Below are 20,707 nucleotides of genomic sequence, written 5' to 3'. Positions count from 1 at the left end.
TCCACTGTTACAATTAGTTGTGTATAAAAACAATTCTGACCTGTAGCAGTATGAACCCTTCCCTGTGAGAAGCAGAGTTTGGGGAGGAAATAATTGCTGTTGTTAATGGAAACCTGCTTTCCATTCTCTAAAACGGCAACATTTAGTGAAAATAGCCTTGGAAACAACCCTAAAAACTGTTTACTGGAAACTGGCAAAACAGCAATGTGCTTTGCTTTGAAATTCCTAATAAACTGGACAAATGAGCAAGTTGAGGTGTTTGTACTGTGAAGAACAATTTCTGGCTAATTCTTTGTCTGTCCCTTTTCCAGTTGGAAAAATGTGGCCTGGCATTGGTAGAGAGGTTTATTGGGGAATGCTGGATATGCAAGGATGTCTGCTCATCCAACCAATTTATTTAAATTGGTCCAGAATCGGAGTTTTGCATCTGAAAAGGCCAAATTCACAGAATCTGTTCATTTGTAGTGTTTTCCCAGGTGAACACAAAGCCTTCAGCTGTTGTATTTTCACATCCAAGTGGGGCCTCTAATTACACTGTGTGGAATTGCACAGTCAGAGATGCCACTCTGCAGCCTTTGCAGGAACTAATCTTAGAGTCAGAGAATATCCTGAGCTGGAGGGACCCACAGGATCATGCAGCCCAGCTCCTGACCCTGCACAGACACCCCAACAGCCCCACCCTGGGCATCCCTGGCAGCGCTGTCCAAACGCTCCTGGAGCTCTGGCAGCCTCGGGGCCGTGCCCATTCCCTGGGGAGCCTGGGCAGTGCCCAGCACCCTCTGGGGGAAGAACCTTTCCCTGATAACCAGCCTGAACACCCCTGGCACAGTTCCAGCTGTTCCCTGAGTCCTGTCCCTGGTCACAGAGAGCAGGGATCAGAGCTGTGCCTCGGGAGGAGCTGCAGCCCCTGGTGAAAGGTCTGACCTCAGTCTCCTCTTTCCTACTCTGACCAAGCCAAGTGTTCTCAGCTGGCCCTCATATGGGTTCCCTTCTAGACCCTTCACCCTCTTTCTATCCTTAGAACACATTAAATGCCCAGATATATCTCAAATATTACATAGAAGTGTGAACTTAAATAGATTCACATAATGGGTTGGAAGGGACTTTAAAGCCCACCCAGTCCCAGCCCCTGCCATGGGCAGGGACACCTTCTACTGCCCCAGGTCACTCCAAGCCCTGTCCATCTTGGCCTTGGACACTTCCAGGGATCGAGGGGGGCAGTCACAGCTTCTCTGGGCACCCTGTCCCAGGGCCTCAGCCCCCTCACCTATGTATAAGACTCTTTAAGGCCCAGCTCACACAGCCCTGTGGATTTCCCGAGGGAATGGCTGAAGTCTTCTCTTAGAAAGCTGTGCTTGTACGAGACCTCTCCCAGCAGTATGAACACAGAGCTCTGACCGATGTTAAACATCCCCAGGAATTAATTACACCTGGATGCACAAACGCACATCCTGCCTGTCTCCATTATTGCATTATTTTTTCTCTGTCTCTGCAGCAGTGGAATGGACGGGACACAGCCCTGATGGTCACTCGAGTGGTCAACCACAGGCGTTTCTCTGCCACAGTCAGCGTGGCCGACACGTCGCAGCGCAGCATCAGCAAGTACCGCTGTGTCATCCGCTCCGACGGCGGCTCCGGGGTCTCCAACTACGCCGAGTTAATTGTGAAAGGTACGAGCATGGAACCAGCAAATTCATGCAAGAGGAGTGTTTTCCTCCCAGAGGACGACTGTGTATAAAAATTGGCATTCTCTTGGATGCACTAGTTTGAAAACAAACCAGTGGGAGGCACTAAGTCAGAATAACAATTTAATGGGGAAATTAAAGAAAAGGAAAAAAAAAAGCCTAAAAGAAAACACTGGTTCAAACTGACAGAGTCAAGATACGACCTGAGTCCCTGTTAGGCAGGGTGGTGGTAGCAGTCTGGTAGAATGGTGGCTGCAGTCCTCTGAAGCAGTGATCCTGTAGAAAAAGGGTCTGCTCTTCCTCAGAAGGTCCAGTGGTGGCTGTGTAGCTCCTGTCCTCTGGAAATGCAGTGGAAAGGTTGTCTCTGGTGTTCAGAATCTCAGATTATATCCAGGATGGGATGCTTGGTTCCTCCCTCTGGGTGGAGCATCTCACAATGGGGTCATGAGTCATGAGGCCAAGTGTTGATTGGGCTCATTAACAGAAGATAGTCCGGAGGGAGTTATCTCTGAGTCATTCGGCAGGACAATGATGGGCCATTAACAGAAAGATAGTCTGGGGGGAGGAGGTAAGGAAACACTGCCCCACCTGATTTTAACAGCTGATGGGGATGGTAATAGGATACACTGCAACCCAGGACATGGACCTTCTTCTTTCATGCATGTTAAAATAAGGAAAAAGGGTAAAAGTGGCATGAGTTTAAGTTGGTATCTTGAATATTTGAATTTAAACTTTGCACTCAGCCCTCTTTGTAAGCTTTTGTAGTAAAATATGGTGGCTGTGGAGACTTTTACTGTAGTCAGCTGAACAGTTTGTCAGTCAGCTTCACCTGCTTTCCTTTCCAGTATTTTATCAGGCAAAAATAATCTTGTGATGGAGCACTGTGTCAGGAGAGGCTGCTCAGGGCTGCTGGCAGTAAATGCTGGGATTGATTCTGCTGATGCCCTGAAGTCCACAGTAGAAGCATCAGTAGTTCTTGAAGGGTGTTTGGATTTTAGCCGTGTTAATTACCATGATTCAAGAGCCTGACACAGGCAAGGTGTGTTTCAATCTCACCTTCACAAGGTGTGTGGTGAAGGGCTATTCCCCATGCTGGGTTCTTATTTATTTATTTTTCAAACTTGCCTTGAGCTGCACCACAGGAATGCTCACTGGCTCTTAGGTGGTGTGTTCGGAAGGCAGCTGAGTAGTTCCTGAGGTACCCTGTGTTTGGGGTGAGAGGAATTTGAAGTCTGGGTGTGCTCACAGGGTATAATTTATTGATCTAAATGGAGGGTATGAAAATGGAGGGCAGCTGTTGAAATGAGATCAAGTCGTCCACTGTGCTACTTTCTGCCAGCTGATTCTGTCATTTGGTGATCAGGTGCCTCTGTAGTGCCTTGGAGTGTTGTGTGGTGCAGATGTTCAGATGACACAGATCATGAAGAGAATGCTTGTTGTGGATGCCAAGTGCTTTTAATTCCCACCCGGTGATCCTGTATCTTGTTCCAATCTGGAGGAATTAGTTCATGATTAGAACAGAATTGAGTTGCCAGGAGTGGCATACCTAGGACTGTACCACAGCTAAATAGAGGGAAGGCAGCCTTCCAGAGCAACCAGGTATCAGAGCGCTCCAAGCTGAGTTAGGTGCCTGGAACTTCGTGTTTGTTGATACCAGCAGGGGAAAAAATAGAAGAATAACTTAAAACCATGAATGGCTGGATGTCCACCAGGAGAGATGCTGATGGCTTCATTGCTGGATTGCTCAGGCAGATGAACCCACCTGGAAGAAACCTTAAGAGAATAGTATTGTTGTGGGAAGGTCCAGTCCTGCTGCTCATCCCTGATTAGGGAGCAGGTGAGGTTAAGTGGCTCATTTGAGGTCAGTTTGATACCACCCTGTGACATACTGGGACTGCCAACCAGCCTGACTAATTTTAGTGTGAATAATAGCAAATTTGTAATGCATGTGCACAGGCTGAAATGGAAGCAAACTGGAATTGTTTAATTCTGAAGAGATAATTACTGAATTTTAATAATGTACTTGAGCATACATTCAATTAGCCTGTAATTGAAGTTTTGCTCAATTGATAGTCCTGCTCCTAAACCTGCTAAATCCAAGCTAAATCCCTGCTTCTCATGTGCTTTTTCTTCATCAGAGGAACAAAAAAATCACAGGGTGTTTCTTCAGCAAAGAATAAGATTTAAAAGTGTGTCTGTGTATCTTTTTAATTGAAAGATCTGTTTGCTTCCCTATGCACAAGAAGTTTTATTGGAGTATTTAGAACAGAAACTAGTTTCCATTTCTCAATATTGAATGAAAAAGTTTGGTAGATATCAAAATAGAGGTTTTACTTTGAAATGCACATACTCCTACACCCCAAATCGGACAGTAAATACCTGCTCCAGCAAATGAAATGGTGAATAAAGTAAAATACACACCACCTTGCTTGTCTGTGGGCACCTTTACTGAGAGAAATGTATTATTGTAAAGTAATTACTGGCAATCTTATACAAAAGAACATAACTGTATTAGTTCTAAATTATTGCAGTGTGTTTAGTGGCAGGAGATACATTTGTAATCCTGTGAAAATGCTGTTCTGTAGGCAGCTATTTGCTGTATGTGCTAATGCTTCTTTGTCTTCCGCCTTGTATAAATGACAATACATTTATTCTTCTCTTTGCACTCTCCAGTCCTAACAGCCAGGCCAGAGAAACCTATCATTTCCACCTGCACCCCTTGCCATCCTTTGGTGCTCCAGTGGAAATAGCTCTTCTCTATTTCTTCTCTCTCACTGTTGCACATACAGTAATTTAATACAATTTTGTACAGGGCAGTTTAAAAAAAAAAACCCAGAGATTCTCTGTCTTGCTATACTGCTCACACCTGAATGGAACATCTCTTGCCTGTAATTTTCTTCTAAGTAAAAGCTGGGTGGGAGTTACTGGTATTCTGAGCAAAATGTAGGCTTTGATTGTGTAAAAGTTGTTTAAAGCACTGTGGAAATTGGCTCGAATTTTATCATTTAAGGTCTGTATTAATGCTGGTGTCCTTCCAGGACACTTGCCACATTAGGTAAGGCTGTGGATAACATTTTGAACTCTTTGGGGGAGTGTATGGAGGACTGTTTGCAGTTGGTTTTTTTTTCCCCTTGATTCCTTTCAGGTACTCTGGATACCCAAATTAATCACTCAGTATATGGTGGGAATCCATGCAGAGCTAGCTGATAAAGAGGGAATATTACATCATCTATAACCTATTTTTCATGAGCCAGTTTTGCTGAGATTTTCACTCTCCAGAAGTCTCTCAAAATTACTTTACTGCTACCTGTTGCTACCTTAAAATTCTTCTAAGGCTCCTGGCATTTTCTTAGGGCCTGTTCTGCTACTACAGGGTTAGGAAGAGCCTGTTGAGCCTCAGCACAGCCTCTCTACAGACCTCTAAGGGTATGTTCTAGTTCTCTTCAGTTTTGTCTTAGTTGATTTTCAAAGTGTTTGGTTGAAAAAACAACCTGTCTCTTACCTGAGTGGATTTCTGTCATCCCTGTGATATTTGGGACAGCTTTTATCAGGCTTTTATCAGTCACACGAAGAGCTGATGCCTTGAGTGACACAAGAGGGAGAGGTGGGTTCCTTGTCACAGTTGTTTACTATTCTCTCTCTAGGTCTTTTCTGGTGTGATGTTTGTCACTGTAATTCCACCATCTGTTTATTAACTCACCAGGTACACCCTGAAATCTGCTTGAGTGATCTGAGTCTCTTCCTAAAAGCTGGCACTGGAATTTACAAGAAAAAAAAACCAACCCCAAACCACAAAACAAAGGAAAACAACGTAGACACAAGCACTAAGCAATAAACTGAATGAAAAAAACCCTGTCAAGTTGTTGGAGTTGAAATACTCAGGTGTGAAAAACATGATAAATAATTAGCTATTTAAATAAATCCTTATATGGAAGCTTCTCCAGTATGAAATACACTGCGAAAGATTCAGATTTGCAGTTCTAAGACAGACTCATCAAGGAAAAGCTCTGCAGGTATTTTGGCTGTCTCAGTATTTATAACTGGAGCTGACTCCAGAATAGTTCCAGTTAATTATTTAACAGCAGAAAGTTCTACTAGCAGAAAGAACTTTCTGGAGCTTAAAAGTCATAGGAAATGAGAACATCTCTGTTCTTCAGCTGAGCCTGATCTTGGGCTGCAGCTGGCTCTAGAAATGTCACATCAGGCTCTCCACTGACTTCTTGAAAACAAGCAGTTCAGTGTGGGTATGAAAGTATGTGACTCATATATGTGTAACATAGTCTGGAATGTGTTCCTGGGATGAAAAGAGAGTTGTCTTCCTTGTAATTATGTAGGAGACTCACCAACTCCAGTGTTTTTCACTTCCTATAGAGCTGTTCTGGACAGGTGTGATGAGTATGAAAAAGACCCTTTAAAGCTTTTGGGTACTGGTTTGTTTATTTTTCTAAAAAAAAAATTTTTCATGCCTGATACACAGATAGTTCTACACCCTGAGATATTCATGCCAAATGTGCCCATTGAAACTGACACACCATCCTTGCCGTGATGGGGTAGTAAAAGCTCTGTTGGAGATGCTCAAGTCCCTACCCTTCACCCAGGGGGTGGGGGTGTTGATATGAAAAGTAGACTCTGCATTGCAACTGTCCTCTTTTGCCATCAGGGTGGCTGGGAGGCCACATCCCTCTGTCCCTTAGAATGCTTTGGGAGACAAGCTCAGCTGTGATACATGCCTGGTTTAGATTTTACTGTTAAAAATATATTTTTTTCCCATGTGCATTAATAAGGAGCTGGAAGGTGTGAAAATTCCTGTCTGAATTTATCAGGTTCATCCAGATCGCAGAAGTTTCTGTGCATGTCTGTATTCATCTGCCTGAGTTCTGCATGTTAATCAAGGCCCTCAAAATTCTCACCTTGTGAGCAGGAGTCAGTCCCTGGCTGGTGCTGCCAGCAGTGTCAGGACACTGTGATAATGAGGGTTCCCTGGCTGCCTGCTCTCTCTTTCTCTGCTCTTTCCCAGTTTACAGAGTACAGTCAGTGCTCAGAAGGTGATGTGCTGTGCTGTGAGAAGCTGAGTTCAGATGTGATAAGACATGTGATGATGTTGAGCACTACCTTTGAGCACTACACCAGCACGGAGTGGGAGAAGTGCATCTAGACTGTTTATGGGCAATATGCTGCCTAGGAAATATCTGAATGAGGGAGAATGGCTCTGTCATTAATAGAGTGTCTGAAAAAAATCATTTCTTCCTTTATTTCTTTGCAGTCACAGCGGTGTAGGGAATGTAACACTCCCTTCCTTGGTGTTGGCTGGTAATTACCTGAACTTGGCACTGCTCTGTTTAATTCTCCAGTGCAGCTCTGTAGCAGTTGCTTTAACTCAGTTTTAATCATTAGGTGGGTGTGTGGTAAGAAAAGGGGAGGCAGAGAGATTACAAACACCAAGCTCACCACGAGCTGTAGCTCCAATTTCTCTTCTTTCCATCCAACCTATTACCTGTGAAGCCAATGAAGGAGATGAAAGACAAAGCTGTTGAATTGTAGGTTTTCAGTAGTATGAAACATGAGTCCTCTCAAAAGGAAGCATTTCCCTCTCCTTATGTTTAACTTCCAAAACAGAGCTGGGAAGTGAAGCCATTTCCTTGAGAAGTGATTAATGTGCAGTTTATATAAAGGATCCAGTTTTCAGCATTGCATCCAGTGCCACACTGACTTGCAGTAAAGGTCCAGAATATGCTTTCCTTGTTTCTCTTGTTTATATTAAACAACAAGGTATAAATAAATATATTCAGGAAGAACACAAAGCTACAAGGGGCATGTGACAGGTTCATAATCTAATGGTGTGTTCTCAATTCAGTCTATATTTTTCCCAACTTCTTTGTTTCTCTCTTCAGTAGCTTTTTTGTTCCAGTGTTAGATGAGCAGGGAGTACTGGTTTAAACTTGACCTTGTTTCTAACACTCTGGGAAATGATAATGGCTTTCCTATCACACCACTGAGTGCCTTGACTAAATACATGATATACATGCAAACCTTTTAGTTTCTTGTTAGATTTATTAAGGAGGTTTAAGGCGACTGCACAGAAATTAACTCAGGACAGCTGATGCTCACAAAAGAACATAAAATACCAAGAACTCATCCCAGTGCCTTTCCTACCTGGAAGTGTTCTTGCAGTGGATGACCAGCAGATATGTGCCATTATAAAACAAACCTGGCAGCTTTTCATTCTTCTTTATTCCTTTTTAACGTACGAATTTTCATGCAAGTTAATTGTTAATGATGCTCACGTGACATTACAATTCATAATTACACTTTTTTTTTGCTTATGACTGAGCTTAAAGACTTAGCACAAAAGATGAGTCACATTCATTGTTAACTCTCTTCTGCTCATCTTTCCTCTGCCTGCTTAATTGTAGGGAAGTTATTAATGGGCTTCTCCTGAAAAATAGGATCTAAAGCTGTTCTTAATTTATCCATCCTATGGTTACAATGCTGTTAGCTGCTTTTGATTCAAGAAAAGTCTCTTGAAGTATCATCTGTCACCATTCATGGATGTCAGTGAAGATTCTGGTATGGTTCAGGCAGGACACTTATGGGATATAATTGTTGAGCATGACCTGTTACCTCAGCAGGATAGGGATAACCCTTTCACATCAAAATATATTTCTTTTGCAGCAGAAAAAACCGCCACACTAAAAAAGTAATGTTTTACTTCATGTGAAATACAAGCTAAGATGCACCAGATTTCTTAGTAAGAACAGGTGATTGTTAGTCAGAGAATCTTTAAAGTGCAAAACAAAGGGTATGTTTGCAATACAGTGAGACCTGGAGATCCCATCTGTGTGGGAGAAACCAATTAATTTCCAAAGAAAAGAGAAAGCTGTTTCTGTAGATGCAAATACCTTTTAATAGTTACCAGAACTATTAAAAGTTTTGTAGCACAAGACCCTAAAGAGGCTCAGATACTGATCTCTTTCAGACATGCAGTAGTTCCTGCAGCTAACAGGCTGTCTGCAGAAGTCTTGCATTTGTTGTAGGACACTGAACTAAAGAAGTTGAACATCACCTGTGGAAGAGAAAAATTCTGCCCTGAGCCAGGTGCTGATGAATTCCCCAGCTGTCTTTGCCTTGATTTAAGCTTTCATTTTTTGCTGGCAGCATCCTGTGAGCCTCCACATTGCACGCATGGGTTTCTTAGGATATGTGAAACGTGTGCCCAGAGTTAATTTTTATTGTTTTTAAACAAACTGCAAGGCAAGATATAAAACAGTTAAAATTATTTATTGCTTCCTTATCTTGCCCTGATTTATTGAACTTAGCTTTCTTTTGCTTTGTACATCTTGAAGCACCTTGGATTGTGGTGAGGTCTAACCCTTCCTAACACAATCTCTTCTTGTGGGTGCTCAGCTATCAGAGATTCCAGGTCTGCATGCCAAACACACTCTCCCCTCCTTTTCACACACCACTACAGACCCTGAAAGGTTAAACTCCTCTGCTGCTTTAGAGGTTGGCATTTACAAGCTGAGCCTCTAATCCTAAAGTAAAAAAGGTTGAAAGTTCATGAGGGAAAACATGATGGAGCTCTGTAAACACTTGACTGATGGGGCTAAGGATACTGGCATTAAGGCAGCTCCAGAGTCTTCTTAGCTTCCAATCTGGGAGATGGCAAAAGGCTTTTGAGGTCTGTGAGTGGTGCTGAATGGAGACCATTGTGAGAGTTCGTGTCAGGAGTTCAGGTGAATGGGATTTTTAAAGTTTGCATAGCATTTAGCTCTGAATGCTGGAGCTGAGCTGATTTGCTTTCCAAGCCATCGTGACTGAACTCCAGGGAGCAGCTGATGTTGATTATGTTTGCATTTGTCCTATCTGAATGAAGAGATTAAAGAGCCTGTTGCAGTGTTAAGGAAAAAATGATCACTTTGAAGTTGGTTCACCATTCAACACTGAGATTGTGAGACAAGAAAACAGCCAGAATTGCAGTTTGGAGTGGAGACTTTGCAACCCTCTTTTTCCATCTCTACCCAACTGAAGAATGCTTCATTTTTCAAAGCAAATAATTTCCCAGCATCCATTCTAGCTGCAAGCTGATGAAATATTCTCCTCATAGAATCACCCCCTCAAACCTGTTGAGCTGCTTTCCAGCTTTGCTCTGATGTGCAGATTTTCTGCCATGGTAAATACCTCCTGTGGTGCTGGGAGACTGGTTCAGGTCTCATCCTCCCCATCACCCCAGCTGTGACTTTTAAAGATGCTTTAGATCTAAGACCAGAAATGTGCTGAGCAATGGGGTGATGGTTACAGCAAGCCCTGCGATTGTTTTATTAATTGGCCTAGGAATTTGAGAAGAAAACCCCATAATATGCTGTTTCCTAGCTCCCAAAAGTCCGTGCTGCCTGCCAAACAGCTGCACTATTACACCTCCAAGTTGAACAGGAGTGGTTTTAAACTAAAAGAGCAGAGATTTAGATTAGATGGTGGGATGAAATTGTTTACACAGAGTGTGCTGAGGCCCTGGCACAGGGTGCTCAGAGAAGCTGTGGCTGCCCCTGGATCCCTGGCAGTGTCCAAGGCCAGGTTGGACGGGGCTTGGAGCAACCTGGGATAGTGGAAGGTGTCCTTGCCCATGGCAGGGGGTGGGACTGGATGAGCTTCAAAATCCCTTCCAACCCAAATCATTCTGTGATTGTGCTCTGCTCTGGCACCAAGATATACAAAACCCCTGTCTAATGACATTATTCCAGTCCTCCTTCTCCTTTTGTTTCTAACCAGGTTTCTCTTTAGTACATCTCTTGCCTCTCTCGCTCTTTCTCAGCAGGAAACTTTCCATCAGTGCTTGTTTGCATGTGAGGAAGATGCAAATTGCTGCAAGACTGGGGCTCTCTCTGTTTGGATCCCATAAATCAGACTTTGCATATGCTTTTCTGTCCTATTTATCACCCTGCAGCTACTACTGACTTACATGACAGCCTACAACTTACAAACTGTTTGCTCCCTCAGCAGGGTACAGACACAAATTAAAATGGAAGAGGTTTGGATTACTGCTTCTTCCATAATTTTCTCTTTTCTTTCCTTCATAATACAGCAAATCCTTCTTTTGCTGCTGTTGGTGTTCACAGCTTTTTGACTGACCCTTGTGAACACTGCTGACCATATCATGCTGCCTTTTGATCAGTAATGTGGTATTACTGAGTCTTGTGACCCAGGTTGCTCATCAGATAGTGATTTATCAGTATTTCCCATGATTTTTAAGTTGAAACTCTAAATATAAACACCTCTGTGCTTGCTCTTATATTGTTTTCTCCATCCTCCCTTTTACTTAACCTTACCTGTGCTCTACTTGAGGAGCCTTGCAGATAATTTGTTTTTCACTTGTGTCAAGAATATGGTACTTCAAGGATGACCCAGGATTTTGCTACATTGATTCTTCTGCCTTTTGGTTGAGGCCATCCAGGGCATGCAGCAATCCTCAGCTCGTGGGAGGTTTTATGATCATCGTTGTAGTCACAAACTCAACTGCTCTTGAGAACTGAAATCTTGTCATAAGCAAGCATTTTATATAAAATTATATCTATATAATGACCAGGATTCCTTAAGACTGTTTCAGTAATTTCTCTTACAGGATTTAAAATGGAGTAATTAGGAAAAATACATTTTTTGTCTCCAAGTTAGGACTTTTTCACCACATGCATGGTCCTCTCAAAGCCTGGCCACTGGGATATAATTCAGCATTAGTTGACGCTGCATTTAGTCAAGGAGATTAAGGAAAATCATTCTGGTATTGAATTACTCTCAAATTCACCACAATGTCTTTATATCTCATCTTCATGGAATCACAGTCCTGTTATAGTCTTTAGAGTGGGATTATTGGTGTTTCCTGAGCAAAAAAGGGAATTTTAATAGCCTTCATTAAAGCTGTGATAGTTTCAACAGGGACTAGACTATTCTCCCTTCCAGGATTTACTTTGAACAGAGAGGAGGAGAATTTTCTGTATGGCTCAGCCCCAGGTAGAGCAGCTCTACACTCGTAAGGAAGTTTTATTGTTTTTCATATATCTCACATCATTTACAGCTGTCATGACAGGAAGAAAAAAATGTTTAATCTCATTTGACCTTTTGTAAAATGCAGGCCACAGAATTTACAAGTCATTCTTGCACCATGAGCACTACTGTATAAATAAAGCAGAAGAGTCTTCAGAAAAGATTGTGATTGAAAGGCTTTAAATTATAGAAAATCTCACCAGCCTTAGAAAAGCTCTTTAAATACTTAATTATCTTCCCTGTGTAGTGCCTCTACCTTGTTTGAGTTGGATGTTTCCAACTTCTGCATCTAACAGATCTTAAGCCTTCCTTCTAAATATAATCAGTCTTGAAGTATTGAATGTGAACTCGTATTGACCACGATCTTGGCTTTGTTTGGTTAATTTATATGTGTCTTAAGCATCTTTGCAAAGTCCCTTGTTCTGTTGAAGAACTGCTGTCAGTTCTGGGGAAAACTTATCAAACTGGACTTTCAGGTAGATTTGTGAAATGTTTTCTTTTGTTTCCACCATGAATAGTTTTTCTTACCGGGCTTGTTCTCATTCTTGCTATGGAATGGGAAAATTCTAAGCACATGGATTTTTATTAATATTTTTGCCCAATTCTAACACAAACCTCTTTAGCAGAGACAAGGGAAGGCACTATAAACACGTCCTACATGGTTAAGGAAAAACACTTATTCCACAAGCAGTGTTTCATGAGACAGGAGATGGTCACTGCCATGGTGACTCCTTCACCAAAGAGTAACAAATAATGCATGAATTAATGAGAAAGTGTCCTGGAGACCTCAAAAATGACTAATGGAGACTTGATGGAAATTTTCAATTCAGGTGTGGTAAAACTGAACATTCTTATTTTAATTCAACAGCCTTTTGGTGTCAGTCCCAGAAAAAAATGCTTCGAGCCCACCCCAGAAGGGATTTCTGTGCTACAGCAAACCTTTCACAGCTGGGACATGCAGGATTTTTGTGTGTGCTCCTGCACCACGTTTCTGACCCTGCCTGCACACCATGAAGGCTGAACTTGTTCCCCAGCAACAAAATATGTTCCCTGGCATGTTAAATTTTGAGGGAATACAGGAAATCCTGCTCACCTACTGTCCCAAGCCTTTGGATCTGTACACGAGTGCCTTGGGAATCCTGTGCTGGTTTATTGACACTGACCTGTCCAGCAAAAATGTGAGCAAAAGGATAAATGAAGTGATATTGGGTGTGACCTTGTTGTTCTGATAGCTGTGATCTCCATCCCTGTCGCCTTTGCTCTCAGCTCCACAGCAAGTGCTGTGGAGTTCAGGAATTCATCCAGGACATAAATTGCCCAGATTTGTAGTGGGACTGTAGCAAAAGTTTTTTTCTGAATTCCTTCTGTTTCTCTCTGTATTTATGTCCTTTAACTCTGACAGGAATAAAGCAGAGAAAGTATTTTGAGGACTGGCAACCAGACTGTCACCAGCAATGAGCTGAGCTGTAGCTTGGCCATTATACATATTCTTTTGCAGTAGACAAGTCTCAGATTTTATTTGGCGCTGTCTCTCCCACCCTTTTCCTTTTCCTTTTTTTTTTCAGGAATATTGAGTGGTAGTTTCAATCCTCCCCGATTTCTTGCAGGCTCTGGAATGCTTTTTGTGAAATACCAACACCTATCACCCATCATTGCAGCTCTCAGGGTGAGCAGCACACTGTGCAGCATATTGGAATTTCTAGCATTTATTACTGCCTCAGAATGCATTTTGTGAAAAAAGAAAGAATTGATCTTTTGGTGTGTAATACTGTGGAGTCTCTCAGAGGGAACGGCCTAAATCAAGAAGTATGTTTCAAGGCTGAGTTCTAAACTGGAAATAAACAGAAATATAGCCCAGAAGAGGGAAAGCTGGGAGGAGTGTTGTGGTCTGCAGGGTATTGTGAAACTCTCTGTATCATAAAAACATGAAATAAAAATAGAAGTATTGAGTGGTAAAGGAAGATTCACCTGGTTTTCATGTGACTTAACTGGTTATCAGGCACTTCTGGTGTGTCTGCCTGTTATATATGTGACATTAGGTTTCTAGGGCTGGTGGTACTACTGTTGTTGAATTTTATGGGAGGTGTGGGGGATTTGAAACAAATCCGGAAGTTTGCTTCATCCCTGTGGTTTTTTTAATGTGGGCAGGGAGAGGGAAGGCTCCCAGCCAGAGTGATCCCTTCTGGATTGTTGGGTTTTTATTTGGTTTGTTTGCGGTTTTTTACATCCAAAATTTACTAATGCTTAGCAAAGGCTCTGTTTTTATCATTTAAGCTTTATTTTTCCTGCTTAGATCTCAATAGGTTGCCAGACTTAGCTGTGGGGTTGTTTGTTTTTTTTTTCTGTCAAGTTTGCCTTGATCATTTCAGAGAAGTGAACCTGCAACCTGACCTTGAGTGTGAGGGGGTTTTCTGTGGCTCACAGTGCTTGAGACAGAGCCTCCCTGGTTGTTCCAGCTAGAAGAGAATCACATGGAGTGAAACTGGGGGGGGGGGGGAAGAGCTGAACAGATGTATTTACTTGGAAAATACAACTTTAGTGCTCACTATCCCAGCTGGCATATGAATAGACATATGTAAACCATGGAGTGGCTGTGACCTCTAAGCACATGCAAAACACTCCAGAATATTTTTACACAATGTGCTCATGTGATTTGCTTAACTCTCTGAAGTCTGAGCAACCTCGGAGCCATCTTTACTCAGTGGCAGCTGAACTTACTTTAGGAACCTGCATTTTACTGCTGGGATTTTTGGGGTGGGGGATGTTGTAGAGGTTTAGCAGAGGGTTATAATTCTGCTTCAAAAGCAGTTATAACTGGCACAGATGGATCAGATTTATCTGAGGCATCAGCAGGAAAAAATAAATGATATAAATGTATATCAGCAATGGACTTGCTACTTACCTGAGCATGGCTTCCACAGTGATCCTGCCAAGAACTACAGGCAAATAAACTTTCTAACACAAAGCATGACCTGAATATCACGTGAGAGCTTGAAGAAACAGCCTTCTGAACTTTATACTGTGCAGCTGGGGAGGTGTTCTAATGGAAGCTATTTCAGGTGGCTGTGTACAGTAAATTAGCAGCCTCCAGTATTTACTGCACTCAGTGGTATATACTGCACTGCCTGCTTGAGAAGCTATAAAAAAGGGAGGGTTCTGTCTCGGGTAAAACCACTGCAGGTATTTGTGTCAGAGCTGAGATTTTTATAGGCACCTGTTCCTTGCCTTTCTCATTAGCTGCTCTCCAGGGCAGCAATTGGAGTGACAGCTATAACGTTATCCACTCACAGACACCTCTGCCCACATCAAAATGTTTTGCTGCAGGTGAGGTGATAATTTTCCTTGCATCAATCAAACTTCTGTCAGTAAGATCACACAAATGGCCCTCTGGTTCCTGCAGCATATATTTATCCTGTTTTCAATCTGAACAGGAGAAAATACAGTAGGTAACTCTGGTAGAAGGGAATGGAGGAAATGACTAATAATTGGCCAGTAAGACACTTGCACTGATAGGGTTATTCCACAGCAGTAGAGGTTAATTTGCAATTCCAGCAGTGTGAGTCCTTGTATGGAGTCTGTACTATTGGTACGTGTGGCTCTGCATGTGTTTTTGTGGAAAGCAGAAGAGGAAAGGCAGTTTATTTCAAAATGTAATGTTAATATTGTATTTAAAATATGTATATTTTTTAAGTTGTTCCTCCATTGGGTTACAGTCTCTAACATGTGCTTTCTCTTACCATTTGTGTCTATTGACCAAGCCAATGTTCCAGGCAGTCGAATCACAAACCAAGAGCAAAAGAAGTTCAGTTTGTTGTTGGATATGCGAGATACTGTGTTTATATCCTTGGGGAGAAATGAGTCAACTTTCATGATCAAACTGTGAAGTGCTTTGTGACAAGATGTGTTTAAGTAACACAAACCAAAACAAGCCCCAGCGCTGTATTAGAACAAAGCACAGAAGTATCAGTGAAGCACAACTTTGATTGCATTCCTGTGTTCTTCTTGTCCCATTGACCCCTGCAGACACCACCAGGTTTTGCTTTTCCTAGAAGTTCATTTTTGGGGGAAAAAAGCCATCTATACTTGCCAGACCTGGACAGCATGTGCAGGGACTGGCCCTTGGAGCTTTGTGCTGGTGAAGGAACAGAACACCGAGCTCTTCCCTTCTGTTGTCTCCCAGGTCTTACCTCGTGGTTATTCAAACATATTTAGAGATAGAACCACAGAATCATTACGGTTGGAAAAGCCCTGCAAGGTCATCAAGCCCAACCTGTGTCCGATCCCCACCGTGTCACCCAGCCCAGAGCACTGAGTGTTCCTTGGACATCTCCAGGGAGGATCTTTAAGGCTTCTGAAAGGAAAAAGTCCTTTTGCGTGCACAGCAGAAAATCAAACTGGGTATGTGCTGAACTTTTGTAAATAGATGGAGACAGGAGACAAACGAACAGGCAGCAGTTATGGTAGTGATTGCAATTCTCCAAATAAACAGAAATTTGCCTGTTAGTTGACAATATGAGACATTCATCTGCCAGAGCTGAGCAGAGCAGACCTTCCTTGGAGGACTCCAGACACCTGCTTTTCCTTGTAGAAGTGACTGAGGGCTTGATCCCTGAGGCCTCTAAAGTGAATGCTCAAAACAGCTGTACTTGATATCACTTAATGTGATTATTTCTGATTATTTCTAGAGTGGCTGTAGCTCTATACCAGGGTAAACTTCAAATAACAGTGTGTTTAGGGCAGTGGCTGTAGGTATCCAAGAGTACAAGCACAGGTAAAGATCCTGCCATGCACTGTATCGTGTGTGAGAGCAAACATTTACTCTAAGCCTGTATTTGGTAACTTTTGTGAGGAACTGAACCGTGGGGACTTAACGTGGTATTTAAATGACCACGATTGAGGCCCTGAGGCCAAGGGCATAAAATGTGCCTGTGTGTTAGGATCACTTACCTGAAATTATACCTCAAACAATTTACATGCTAAATGAGTCGTCTGATACCTAGGTAGGGTCTGCAGCCTGCTTTACATTGCAGATGTTGGTATATTCCTGTTTGGAACCATCCCTTGGAGAGAAAAACAAGAAAAACATTCAGCAAAACCTTGCTGGATTCTGTTCTAGGAAAATTAACAAATGCAAACCTCATGAGAGGAATAAAATCATGAAGGATGCAGAGTGGTAAATCTTATGTGAAATTAATATTCAGGAAGAAAACAAAATTTTGTGGGATGTACACAAGTGTGCTGCTCAGGTATCTGCACGTTGCTCTGCATGCCAGCAGTTAATCCAGGGCAGCAGGGACATGTGGATGGTTGGTTTGAACATGTGGCTTAGGAACCCCCCTACCCCTTGTGAGAATAGGAAAATTCACTTCTTCATTTAGTTTTCTGTGGCTCATTTGCACTGAGGGTTGTTTTGGGATGAGACCTTGATCAATGTAAGAGGACTTGGTTGGATTTCTCAAACTTAGTTGTCAGTGGTCCACTTCTACCATCTGCAGGAGTGGTAGCCATTCCTATTTCTGTGCAGGGCTATCTCTGCACTTAAATCCGCCCTTTCTTACCTTCTTTTGCCCATCCACCAAACCAGAACTTTCCACCCTACTTTTCTTGCTATCCTATCTCTCCTTTCTTTCCCAGTGCTTCCTGCTTCACTGTGCTTTGGTGCTGTTCCTCTATCCTGACCAGGAAATAGGTTTCTAATTCAGGGATAAAAGGATGAGACTTGGAGCTGAGTCCTTGATGTCCTTAGGGAGGAATTACTCTGTCTGGAGCTTTGTGCAGTCACATGAATAACTGAATGAGGGAAGAAGACGTTCCTCTCCCCTGCCACAACTCGTGCAAAAATAAGCAATTATATCTTTACCTGAATCCCAGAGTTTCTGTGGAGTGGGTGACCCAACCCAAAAGGAGACATTTTTAGATGGATATTGCTGCTTGTTGAAGTCCCTGTATCATCAAGCCACAGGCTAAAGTGCTGCGCTGAAAAGGAGGTTTGAATTCTCCAGTTTTTCCAAGGGAAGGACAGGCAGACCATTAGCACAGGGCCTGGGATATCTGAAGGTCACATCAGTTACAACCAATTAGTGTTTTACTTATCAGTTGAAAAAAGCGATTTCAAATGTAATTAGTCAACAAAAACCTTTCATGTTCCCTAAAGACCACCTCAGGGAGTGCTGATTTTGGACAGGTTAAAGCCAGTTCATTTTTAATGTGATCAGTTGGAACATTGCAACAAAGTTTATTTTAGTGCAAGATGCTTCACTATTCAGCGGTCAAAAAGAAACTTCTTGAAAACAGCTTTTTTTTGTGGATTTGTGGTGGAAAAGAACTCACAGTAAACACCGCTGCCATCTGTTTCAAAGAAGAAATGTTGGGCTATGAATGTCCTTGCAAAAGCTGAAAACCTTTTTAGTAGCTAAAAACACATAATTTTAGAATTTTTGTTTTTCATTGATTTGATTGCATTGAACCAGATGGGTCTTTTTTCATGAAGAGCCTTCACCAAATCCATGTGTATGATGCTTTGAGAAATACATAGCAAACTTGGAGCTGATGATGAAGAGATTTGAAGATGCAGTGTCTGACACATTTCTAACGCTTAACTAAGGGAACAACGCAAACCTGCTCTACCACCTATCATGAATGAGCTTGTTTGTCCAAACAGATTTTCTGTGTATAGTGCACATTTTTGCATCTGTCCACTCCTTTCCCTGTGTACTCACTCGGAAAGTAAAGGAACTTTGTTTCCGAAAAAGTCTTTTTTCCCCAGGGAATGGGCACGGCCCCGAGGCTGCCAGAGCTCCAGGAGCGTTTGGACAGCGCTGCCAGGGATGCCCAGGGTGGGGTTGTTGGGGTGTCTGTGCAGGGCCAGGAGCTGGGCTGGATGATCCCTGTGGGTCCCTCCCATCTCAGGATCCACAATGATTTCTCTCTCTGAGGGAGTATTCCTCGCTAAGATTTGCCATGTGAATGAAGAAAAAGCTATGAATTGACTGGATCAAGTAAAACTTCTGCATGGGTTGGAAAGTGCAGATATAACCATGAATGGTTTTTTGGATCTGGAAACAGTGTGTACCTCCAAAAGCTTGCTCATTTTATTTCAAAAAGGGAACATAAATAACTGACTCATTCTCCCATGCATCTGCTGTTCTTCTGTAGGAAATGCCTTTGCTAACAATACTCACGTCTCTTGTCTTTTTTATAATTAAATAATGCTTTCTTAGTAACAACCATCAAACAAATTAGTACAGATCATAAACATCTATTGTATTGGTCCTGATAAAATATGCTGTAATTCCTCTCTCTGATTCAACCCTTTCTTTTATTGATAGCTGTCTTCTGAGGAAGCTGTGCTCACAGATCTGCTTGACCTCTCTAATCTTCCCTCCCAGACTGACGTGTCACACTCCTTTGGGGAAGGATTTGAGTTCTTATTCTGTGTGGTGGATTAAAGAAGCATCCCTGGGTTTCTGAGTACCTTCCAGGAATTTCCTCTGAGTGAACCTTAAGTATTCTGTCCCTCAAGAACTGCAGTTCCTCTCGGGTGCTGTAGCTGCTGGATTCGGACACAAATTCTCCCAGCTGGAGCCTGCCAGTAGCAGGGTTCAGCACTTCATTTATATTCATGGTGCACCTCCCCTTGTTCCTCTGAGCAGCACCTGGGGGCTCTCCCAAAGCCTTGGACCAGGTGTGTTCTGCACTGTTCCCCCTCAGTTAATCTGATTTGGCTCCCTGATCCCATTCCTGTATTTGTTTCTTGTCACCAGTTGTCTCCTGAAGTCTGTTCCTGTTTTTTCTTGAACCTCCTGTCCCCTGTTAATGTGGGGAACTCATTTGTGGGTGGTCCTGAGTTCCCAGTGGTTTTACTGGGAATTTAATATTAATTCATACTTGGAGTCTGATGGGGTTGTAAATATATACAGAAAACCACCTTTTATTTTTAAGAGCTACATGTGCCGTTATTTAACATCTATGAAATAACAAAATTTTCGGTACAGTCTTGCTGTTGCATTAATTTTACCTCAGCATTGTTTTCTCTGTTAATAAGGACAGCACCTGGACATGGAATAATTTTCCTGCCTTATCCCAGTGGCAGCACAATTAGTGCATTTCTACCGGCTGCTGACTTTGAACCACGCACGCTTATATTCACAAGCCATCACTGTTGCTCTCTAATCTATCCAGTTCACAGGCAAATAAAATATGCCATCTTTCAGGATTGAATTACAGAATGGAAATGAAAGAAAAAAGATTAGTAAAAAAAGGAATGCCTAAAGAGTAGCCTTATTCTTCAGGGAGAAAATAAAATACCTGCTGACAGCTCTTACCTTAATGATGTTCTTGCTTCTGTCAAAACAGCAGACGCCCCATCATTTGCACTGGCATTTGCAAGACTCTTTTAAGAGATACAGAGGAAAGCAGAGTGTTTTGATGGGTGCTTTTTTTTCAGCTGGAATTTTTTTTCATGGAATCCATAGCCTCTGTTTTTTTGTGAAAAGAATTTTTTTTTGGTTTTTTTTTTTCCCCATCTGTCCTCTCTCAGGTTGATTTGAGAAGGATTTGGGAGCAAGACAAAGTAAAGGGTAGATAAGGTAGAAAATATACCCAGGGCACAACTTTCTCTGCCATAATGTAATCAATAGTGGGAATTGCTGCTGCACAATGTCATTGCAATGGGTGCAAAAAGAGATATTTATAATGTGGGCAAGCTGGCAATGGGAAGTGGGATAGTCTGCTAAAACCAGCCACTCTGGTGTGTTTGTATTTACAAGAGACTGCAGCTCCCCCTGGGCAGAGGTGGAATATCTTCAGAGAAGACCTTGGAGAAGAAACTTCAGCAAAGTTTCTCTCTCTTCTTCCATAGAACGTCACCTCAATAGGAGGTATGGTTATATCTGTCTTTGAGGGTGCCACCGACTGCTCTGTGCTGGGGCAGGACACCGCACTGGGCACTGGGAGTGGGAGCTGGGAATTTATCCTGAGTGCCTGGT

At 42.4% G+C, this 20,707-nt stretch overlaps 1 protein-coding gene across 9 annotated transcripts in view; it reads left to right on the top strand.

The window, feature by feature from the left end:
• Positions 1–20,707, top strand: part of PTPRT (protein tyrosine phosphatase receptor type T) — a 434,461-nt gene that overhangs the window by 169,933 nt on the left and 243,821 nt on the right. For all 9 annotated transcript variants that reach the window (XM_042050484.1, XM_042050521.1, XM_042050503.1 and 6 more), the window contains exon 6: positions 1,496–1,670. In XM_042050484.1, the coding sequence (XP_041906418.1) occupies positions 1,496–1,670 (175 nt within the window). The remainder of the gene's footprint in view (positions 1–1,495; positions 1,671–20,707) is intronic.

This window comes from Corvus kubaryi, unplaced genomic scaffold (assembly GCF_017639235.1).
Source record: "Corvus kubaryi isolate FWS band 111438036 unplaced genomic scaffold, C.kubaryi_AGA036_p1.0 134, whole genome shotgun sequence".
Lineage (NCBI taxonomy): Eukaryota > Metazoa > Chordata > Aves > Passeriformes > Corvidae > Corvus > Corvus kubaryi.
The sequence above is the reverse complement of the archived record's forward strand: the minus strand, read 5'-3'. Positions and strand labels throughout refer to the sequence as shown.